This window comes from Trachymyrmex cornetzi, unplaced genomic scaffold (genome assembly GCF_001594075.2).
Source record: "Trachymyrmex cornetzi isolate Tcor2-1 unplaced genomic scaffold, Tcor1.1 scaffold641, whole genome shotgun sequence".
NCBI classification, from domain to species: Eukaryota; Metazoa; Arthropoda; class Insecta; order Hymenoptera; family Formicidae; genus Trachymyrmex; species Trachymyrmex cornetzi.
Genome location: NW_017299961.1, coordinates 645,470 through 656,284, shown reverse-complemented (window position 1 = coordinate 656,284; position 10,815 = coordinate 645,470). Strand labels below are relative to the sequence as shown.

General features: G+C 33.8%; 1 protein-coding gene across 1 annotated transcript; it reads left to right on the top strand.

Annotated features, from left to right (window-relative positions):
- The first annotated feature begins 1,696 nt into the window (after nt 1–1,696).
- LOC108766958 (Deubiquitinating apoptotic inhibitor) lies at nt 1,697–4,631 on the top strand. Its single transcript, XM_018516547.1, has 3 exons — nt 1,697–3,104; nt 3,291–3,517; nt 3,649–4,631. The coding sequence occupies exons 1-3, from the start codon at nt 1,714–1,716 to the stop codon at nt 4,584–4,586; spliced, it is 2,556 nt and encodes an 851-aa protein (XP_018372049.1). The 5' UTR covers nt 1,697–1,713; the 3' UTR covers nt 4,587–4,631.
- Nucleotides 4,632–10,815: the final 6,184 nt, after the last annotated feature.

The following is a 10,815-nucleotide window of genomic DNA, read 5'->3' as shown; positions in this document are numbered from 1 at the left end:
GCGGCGACGGCGACGAAGGCGAAGACGATTACGACGATGACGACGGCGGTGGCGGCGACTGCGCTACGTGAGCACGCACGACGCACGTACGCACGCACACATACACTCGCGTTTCACTGCGCGCGATACGGCACGTGAAACAGGCGTTTCCCGCGATTCTGCTCCATATATATGAGAGAGCGGAGCACACCCGGAGCCCGTGTTCCCCGTCCGAGTGTTATTGTCGATCGCGCCGGAGTCTCACGCCTTAACGAGGTTACCCGGAGGGAGCGGTCGTGCACGATCGCCTTCGCTCGAACACCACCTCTGCTAGGCACTCATTTACGGAACGGCTTAGATTCGCGTGCTACACGCTATTCTTGGACGCGCTCCCTCGCGCTCCATGCCGGACAGGAGCTCGGACACGAAACTCTCGGACTCGCGTCGTCGCCAACGCGGCCAACCGTCGCTGTTCCTCAACAAATACCGACTAGGAAATTTCAATGGCGAGTGGCGACATCTTTGTCCCCACGAAGCGAGTTCTCTTATTGGACGTTTAAAAAATTCCTAGGGTCGGCGTTCGTAGTGGGATGTTACATTTAGGACCATCTCAATTCTCAAGTGCTATCTTAAGATGTTGTGTACCAATCATGGTCTTAAAATAAAAACTGATAATGAATACCGCCCTTATTTATATAAATAGATTGCATATTTATTTGCGAAATTTATTATTTTTATATATTTATTTCTTAATTTATTTAACTCGGATGTTTTTCCTGAAACACAATAGATGTAGACCGGTATTTATGGCCGGTATTCATAGTCGGATCTTAATATTTGAGACCGTCTTAAGTAGTCTTAAGATGTCATGAACCAATCAGAAGAGGCTGCATTAGCGATATAAGAAATTATTCAAGATAGTCTTAAAATAAAAACCTACTATGAATACACCGGTCCATAAGTTCGTTCTTATTTCAAGACCGTCTTAAGTAATGTTTTAAGATGCTAATACAGCTCTCTAATTGGTTCGTGACATTTTTAAGACTATAGCGTTTTTCAATAGTCTGTATATTTGCGGCCTTTTCTTTTAATCATTTTTGTACGTTATCCTAGTTTTATTATTTATTTTTAAGAATTTTTGCAAATTTTCCCTCTTATTTTGTTATATTTCATACTTTGCCATTTGAAATTTTTTACGTATTAAGATTTGCACTCTGAGTGCAATTCGATACAAACCGAAGTGTTAATAAATAATTTTACTCTTTTAATTATATATTCTTTATTGTCATGATAATCTTAGAAAAAGGATTAAATTATTTATTAACAATATTAACGCTGAAAATATGTAAACCAATTTGCACTCAATTGCACCATTTGCACTAAAAAGCATGCAATAAATACAAATCGCTTTATTCCCTAGTCGATGTTCGGAGGCATGGAGGTCATAAATTGCAATGCATCTTCCCATTCCATCAGACTATTATCTCGAGTAGCACATGATTCATGCCGTAGTACTTGTTCTTTTTTTTCCTTCTTTACGCTTTTTCATCACCATGGGATATGTAATTTTGATTTTCCCGAGACTCATCGTCGATTGAAGGTTAATTATCCCGTCTTAAATAATTCTAAGCTAGGATAAGTCGCGACAAAAATTCGAGTGCGATCGACCTGACGAGATGGATACCGAGCACGTACTGAAGAACGACATCTCCAGCCGTTAGTGACGGCTGGCTGATGCTGCAGAATCTGCAGGATCGTGAATTCGGCCAGCTAATCGATTGCGAGGATACCCTGAGGGATATCCTTCGGGGTAAGATAGCGAACGTGTCGGAGGTGCCGAAAATCATGGCCTGGATGTCGGGACATATCACGGAGAAACGTTTCAATATCAATCCCATTTCGAACGACGTCGCCCTGCTGTTACAGAACACGGACATCGACGACATGTCGCACCTGACTGAGCTTCTCAACACATTGGTGGAGCACAGGGCATACCTGCCCCGGTCGGCGAATCACACGAAGCTCTGTGAGGCGATAGTCACAAGTCTGTCTTCCTTTCAAATGCCCTTGGAGCCGAAAAAAATATCAGAGTTTTATGACAACACTACTAAGATCCAGCATTTTCTCAAGGGGTTGTGTTCAAACATAAAGAACGGCGAGCGTGACATTCTAATGTTTACTTGTCTCCAAACTTTGTACAATATTATATCTGACACAAACAGAAAGCAGGAGCCAGGCCCGGGACTCGCTACCATATTACAGCTTGTGGAAGCTTCCGTTATTCCACAGGCGGTAGACTGGATCTTATCTCAGTCCCATACCGATCATCAATTGATACAAGCCTTAAAAGTTCTGTGCAATTGGTTACCGAAATGGCTTGAAGATCGACTGAGTGTTTGGATTATGGAATTCATACGTGGTTTAGAGAAACAACAAAAGTATTCTACTCTTCTTGAACTTACAGAATCGTCGATAGATATACTAGTGTTAATGTGCAGCGTGTTGCTAGTACCGGTAATACGTCAAAATGCTTCCAACATTATATTTTACATCTTGAAGAGGCAAAGTTCAATGTCGTTTGTTCAGAATGTAGTTAAAAGAATACCAGCGTTGATAAAAGATCTGATGAAGGAAGATTCAGATTCCAGTAAAGAGTGCATACAGAATTTGGTCGACATCATGAAAGTCTACAGCAAGAGATTTTCTACTTGTATGCCATGTGGAAATACAGAGAATTATCCTTATCCCGTACTACCACGAATGCATGTTGTCAAAGAACTCTGCAGAGAGCCAGTGTGGATAGACGAGACAAAAGAGTTTGAACCAATCGTGGAACCAGAAAGGCCATTGTCTGGAAAAGTTGGACTATCCAATCTGGGAAATACTTGCTACATGAATAGTGTACTACAAGCCTTATTAATGACCAGACAATTCTGCCAAGAAGTATTGAACTATCGTTCTTTAAATGAATCGGGTAAAACACCCTTGCTGGAGAGACTTCAAAATTTGTTTGCATTGCTATTATATTCTAAGAGAATATGTTTGGCACCGACTGAGATATTACGAGCGTCGCGGCCAACGTATTTTTTGCCTGGACAGCAACAGGACAGCTCAGAATTTCTCTGGTTAGTATTTTGTTTTGTTCATATCATTTTGAAATTTTTATAATTGAAAAATTCTATTTGTTACATCAATAAATAAATGAAAATTAGATATATTAGTAAAATTTATAAATAAAACAGTCAAATTTATATTTATTCTCTTTCTATTTATATATAAAAATTTAACTATTAATATAACTTTTTTTATAGTCATCTTCTGGATGTCCTGCACGAGCAAGAAAAATCTGCCAATTCAAACTGTGGAGGGAATGATAGCGCAGCAACTCTTAAATGTAAAATTGAAAAGCAAGAAGATGACGTAACATTGCCGATGGAGCCAACAAAAAGTAGTATTAAACGATGGACAACTGAAGAAGATTTAACAGAAGGCTTGGCTTTACAAAGAAAAACACAATCATTGGCGGATTTTACACGAGGTAACTTTTGTTTATATATGATTGAATAAATTATAAACATGCTCTCGAAATCTCCCAATTTTACTGTTTATATTTACAAAACAGTTAGATGATACATTTTGTATTGAATATTTTGAATGTTTTTGTAACAGGTGAAGAACTAGGACAACGGCTTAGCGATTCTCATTCGGATTCAACCGACAGCGGTATACAATCCGTAGGCGGTGAAGAAACAGGCACTTACACGTCTCTTGTACATAGAGTACTAGGTGGAGAGTGTCAGATCACTTATCAATGTGCACAATGTGACACTAGCTCTCGCAATACAGACAAATTTCGCGACCTGCAGTTGTGTTTTCCTGAAGAGATACAGGAGAACCAAGAAGTTTCCGTTCAAGATCTCATTAACTATTATCTCACACCGGAGAAACTTACGGGAGAGAACAAGTATCGATGCGACAAGTGTACGAAATTATGCGACGCGCAGAGGATCATTACAATCTTACAAGCACCCGCGCATTTGATTCTAACGCTGAAACACTTTCGATATGATTTTGATTCTCGATTAAGGACAAAACTTCGGCATAAAGTAGTATATAATGATACTATACAGTTGCCAGTATCGGCGATACCATATACCATAGCCGAAACGTATCACTTGTATGCTGCCGTTGTGCATTCTGGATATAGTATGGATTATGGACACTATTTCACGTATGCTTGTGATTCCAAGCAGAATTGGTATAAATTTAATGACAGTTTTGTAACCCAAACCACGTTTGAGGACTTCAAGAGCTTGAAACCTCCTGATACACCCTATATATTGTTCTACGAAAAGTCGGGAGCTCATGATGGGATCTATGAAGATGATAAGCCCGAATTGTCAACTTTAAGTAAACGTTTACAGGAATTAGTAGCGAATGACACTACAGATTATATAGAGGAGCTCAGACGTCGAGCGATAGCGTCACAGCGTAGTCAACTTCCGACAAAACCTTTGAGACAGCATAACAATACCGATGATGATAATCCGCCACCCAGTAGTTGTCGCGGTGCAATCGACGTTCCGGCGAATCGTTTTCTTTATTGAAAGAAAGAATCTGTTACACACAAACCGCGATAATCTTGCCAATTGCAAACCACTTTGTATTTGTGTGTGTTCTAAGTATTTTATATATATATATGTATACATTAAAGAATCACCCAATCACATCATATATAATCTGAAAAAAGTGCGTTTTATGGTTCTATACCATATCGTATCGCTGTAGAAAATTTCATTAAGGATATTAGATTTTACATCTTACATTTACCAAATGGAATATACATATATCACTATACATGTACATCACTATTTTAACTCGACGACAGTTACGTTGTCTGAAAAATAGTTATGGAAGCTATGCAAAACAGTGCAGAGTGCAATGATAATCGGGACTTGAATCTGTGCAAAACGGATATGTACATAAAACGTAACAAATATATATGTGAGTGGTAATTACACGAATGAACAAATAGGTTCATACATATATGGTATATACGAAACATGAAATACGTATTAAGCTATAAAATAAACTGGTATTTTTATTTATTAGATACTGGTAATTTATTATAATGTGTTCAGTATCTTTTCAAATTAGTTTGATTATTTTAAAATTTATGCGTCATTAAGGAGAATTATATACTGGAATATCTCAAGTTTTATTTTTCTCATCACACTTTTATAAAATTTTATAGTAATTATGTGAACGCGCGCGTGTGTGCGTGTGTACTTGATTAGTTCAGCCGTTATTGAAATCCAATAATCTCGATCGCAACTTACGGTCCCGCGTAAAGAAACGATAGTGTCGCTGCACTTGGCTTAGCGTCGAGGCACTACCGTGTCTCCTGCTGTATGAGCGTGTGTGAACACTACTAAATTATATTTCCTTAAATATATAACATTTCTCATTTTACCTCAGCAAGTATATTAAACATTTTCAAAGCACAATTATAATTTTATTAGTACACTAATTTTTTACATTATTTATATGATGTAATATTATATTTTTCTTTATGTAATATTCGTCTTTATTTATTTAGTACATTTGGAAAAAGTTGTTCAGCAAGCATTTGAAGTACTATTTGTATAATGAAAAAAAAGTTTCTGAAAATGTTGATCTTTTGTTTTTTTGAAGATACCTCGTTTTATTTGAATTATTTATGAATTATTTTGTTAGAAATTTCAAATTAGAAATCAAGGGTGAGCAAATAACAAGTGCCTCACTCTACTACAAAATATTACAAAATTCTACTGATAAAAATTTTTTAGTACGTATACTTTATCAATAGATATAATAATCCTGACACTTTATGTCGGTAAAATTTTGTGAAATTTTGTATGTGAACTTATAATAATCTATTTATGAATTCTGTATAAAAATAAATTACTCTCGATAGTTAAGTAACACAAATTCTTTAAGAATAAACTAGTTAATTATACATATACTATATAGAACATGTTGTGATGTCAATAAATAAAAATATCGTGACATCGTTAACTTGAAAATTAATAACTTGAATGGATTTTATAGTACTATGTCGTGAATTTTACATATTTATTAAAGAAGTATCATTCGCGGAGTGCTTGTGTGAGTTACCAGTGTTGTTACGAAAATATTAAGAAAAAAATGAGATACGATCATCGGCTGTGGTTCTTTGTACATGTGTTGTGTTATTACAAAACAGTATTTACTAAGTACAACACATATTACCTGATTTAATATTGTTATAATTGTTACGTTGCAATCGCTTGTAAGCTTATTGAACGCACCTTATCGTAAAGAACGTAACTTATAAAATAAAATTAGTGTAATTAATAGGCATGTGTATATATATATATGTATAAGTATATACGTCTTTTTATTATAATATAACATATGCGATGTTTGTCTAAATGTGCCACAACGAGCTTTTATTTATCAACTCGACTTTTATCACTTACCCTCAAAGTTGTCAACCTTTGCTAATTAATGAAGAGTCTGTTTTTTAAAATAACAGTTGGACATACAATATTATACTTATATATGATGCGGTCATTTAAAAATTATAGCAAAATAAAAGTTCTTTATGCTTCAGAATTACAAAAGTTGGAAGAATATATTTGTTATTTTATAAATAGTTTATATTTTAATTATAAGGATACTGCGCGATATTCCAAACTCTCCGTAAATCTGTGATAACTTTTTACTGTCGAATTGACACAATATTAATTTTTTAAACTCATTGTATGACAAAACCGTTGAGAGAGATGCAAGTGCCGCTACCAGGTCAGTCGGTGACACAGCGACCCCAGGAGCCGCGATGGACGAGTCCGTCGAGTCAGACACCGGAGAAGAACGTAAACCGGTAACGGATGGAGAAACAGGGACCTCAAGAGACCCCACCATCCTCGGAGGAGAAGCCGCAGAACCAGGCAAAGAGTCCGTGCAATCAGAAACATGACAATTGTTATCAGATCCGCAAAATGTGCAGAGGCGCGTTGCACGCGGTAAAAATCTCTTGCATTTGAAACACACCGGCGGACTCATATTTAACGCTTGTACAGATGAATATTTAAATACAACGGTATATTTAGTCCTTGTGTTAAGTACTTATTAAATTGCCAATAACACAAAGAAAAATTAAAGGTGACTAAAAAACATTCGCAAAAACAAACAAAAGGCAGAAGTACATTATAACTATACATATATTACTTACAAAAATCAAAAATTAACGGCCGATGGCAACTCAATGTACTGCAATAATTAGTGACCTAATTTACACGGAAATATATAATAGAAATCAAAAAGATAGACACATTTGTACAGAATAACATATAGAGCTCTCATACAATCCCCTACATCGATCCTACTCGATAATGGAGTCAAAGACTTTTATATCGACCAAGAGTTACACGACACGAAATGATATATAAGACGGAAAGATACACAAAAACTGCACAAAAATTAATAATTCACAAATTATTTCGAGTGCAAATTATAAGCACAGAAGCGTGAAACACAGACTAAGAGCGAAAACGATGAACGGATCAGAAATATTACGGAATAACGACTCCAAAACCGAGAGAGCGACAGACAGAGATGTTTACAGTACGACGGTTCGCGACTGACTCGCGACTGACTCTTTAGTAAGTATAGTCAATGTTCTATAACATTGGAATAATTAAATTTATGTTTGTAAAAGAGAAAATAAAGGTTCATTTATTGTCAATGTCAACTAATATTAATATTGTGCTAATATTATAAATATTTAACACTATTTAAAATATAATTCTCTGAAAGATTAATGTAAGCTTATATTAATTATAATAAATTTCTTAAAAATGTTATAAAGTAATTGTATTGTTTTTACACACACACATATATATATATATATATATATACACATATATATACACCATATACACATATATCATTACATAAACCTAATTTGTAATTTTAATTACACAAGATTGATTTCTTAGAAGAGTAAAGATAATTATACATATACATAATATACATATATGTACATATATAATTTTGCGCAATTACTAAAATTACCGATTTGATTTATGTAATGAGATATACATATACATATATACAGGGTGTCTGGTAAGTTTTGTCAAAGGGCTCGTGTGCAGATAGTACGGACTATAAACTTGTGAGTCGAAAAGTCCGCATCATTTTGCAATTTTCGCAATATAGTTAACAAGATATTAATTACTAAAAATCGCTGAATATTGATTTTCAATAATTTTTTACTCAAATACTATCAACTTTACAGAAAAACAGCGAGAGACAAAAATTGTTTATTTCCTTCTCATAAAGTTCTGAGAATTTTTTCAGAATTTTTTAATATCGTATTTTCTCTGTTGGTAAAAATAGTCAATAAAAAAATGCAATACTAAAAAGTTCATAAAAATTTTTAAAGTTCTATGAGAAGAAAACAATTTTTATCTCTCGTAGTTTTTCTGTAAAGTTGATAGTATTTGAGAAAACAATTATTGAAGACTAATATTCGGTAATTTTTAGTAATTAATATCTTGTTAATAACTATTGTAAAAATTGCAAAATGGTACAGGACTTTTCGACTCAGTTTAGTCCGCTCTATCTATACAAGAGCGCTTAGTAAAAAATTTTGGGACACCCTATGTATATACAATACGTGTATATATTTATTTGCGCGCGTGCGGGTGTGCTGTGTGTGTAGATACATATGTATATCAGAGTTGGAAATGTTATCTTAAAAAAATAACGCGTTACCGTTATAGTTAATTTTTGTTAAAAATAGGAAGTTTTTGCAATAACATGGATCCAGAAACGGTGAACGCTAAAGTCACGTTTTTAAAGTAAAGTCCTTTTCTTAATTAGTTGTTAAAAAGAAGATAACGTGACCTTAGCGTTCACCGTATCTAGGTAAACAGTATTGCAAAAACTCTCTATTAACTCATTACCGTTATCGGTACTTGAAAAAGTAACGAATCGTTACTTTTCGGGAAATTGTTGAGTTTAGCTCCCATACGGTGTTGATAAAATTAGGCTTATTCAATGCGTTTTTGCACAAAAAATGACCGAATCTGACAGAAACAATCATTGGAAGTTAAATTCAACAATTACCGAATTTAAATTAAATATTGTTTTTAAACTTTAACGTCATTATTAAACATGTATATTTCAAGATTTACTTCCAGTACTGAAAATCCGTAGTATATATGTAATGTAAATTACAGATTTTCAACACTGATAATAGTAATTACCGGAATGGAGTCTAAGATATAAAATATAAAATATTTTTTATGAAATATATAAAAATGAGAAAGTAAACATTTTATAATTATATTTGTTACAAATGATAATCGTTTATTATATATAATACAATGTTAAATTGTAAATATATAGTATACTTACACAAGCATTTAAAAATTTTAAGTATTTCACTCATTTGTTGTAACGATGACGAAACTAGAAGTACATTTCTAGGGACACAAAAGTGAAACATCTTTCAACGCCAGCAATATCGAAATATGATCCAATAAAAATTAAAGTAATCATAAAAGTAGCGACTGAATCGTTACTGCAAAAATGTAACAACATTACCGTTATTGTTAAAGACAGAAAAAGATAACGATCGTTATAAAAAAAATAACAAATAAATAACTGCGTTATAAGTAATAACACGTTACTTCCCAACTCTGATAATGTTATATACGAGGGTGGATCAGATATAAACGAGAATTCTCTTTTTATTATTTATCGGACGAGAATAAAAATATAAAGGAAACAAATTATTTTTCTACATAGTTCCCTGCTACATTAATTTTACCAGCGGATAGACAGTTTAGCGATCCTGTTTTCATTAAAAATAGTAGATTGTGTCTGTAGCTAATTGCGCACGAATTCTTCTATACTGGAATCATCCTCGAATCTTCCTAATTTTTTTAGACGCTCACACAAATGATAATTGAGATAAATTTTTCTATACGATTATCATTTGTTTGAACCATTGAAAGAAGAATTGGGAAGATACGATTCGTGGAATTCGATGTCAGTGGAATTCTTGCGCAATTAACTGCAGACACAACCTACTCCTTTTTATGAAAATAGGATCGCCAAACTGCCTATCCGCTGGCAAAAATATATTAATGTAGCAGGGTACTATATAAAAAAATAATTTGTTTTTTTTTTACATTTTTATTCTTGTCCAATAAATAATTTCCAAAAAAAATTTCTCGTTTATATTTGATTTATCCTGATTATGTATATTAATAATACATATGATCTTTTAGACTTTATAAAAAATAATGACTAGTATTCACTGTCGGTTCTTATATTTGAAACTATATATTTTAAGTACAGTCTTAAGATGTCATAAATGACATACCTCTGTAATCACAGGTCGGTATTCCCATTGTCGGTTTGTGTATTTAAAATTATCTTAAGTACGGTCTTAAGATATCATAAATCAATTACAGAGCCTCATTAATATCTTAAGACATTTGTAATCCGTTTTTATTTCCAGACTGTCTTATGTAATATCTTAAGATGTTAATACGGTTTTTTGATTAGTTCATAATATTTTAAGATTGTGTTTAAGACAGTCTCAAATAAGGATCGACTATGAATACCGGCCTATAAATTTCGGCCAAAGAGCAGTATTAATGAATATCAGCTAAAGATATGATAAAATAATTTTCCTGACAATTTCATAAAATGTTTAATAAATATTAGGACATTAATATTTATGCAGCTTATTATTTCGTTTGCTAATGGCAATTGTGATCTGGAGACACTGGTAGTGTC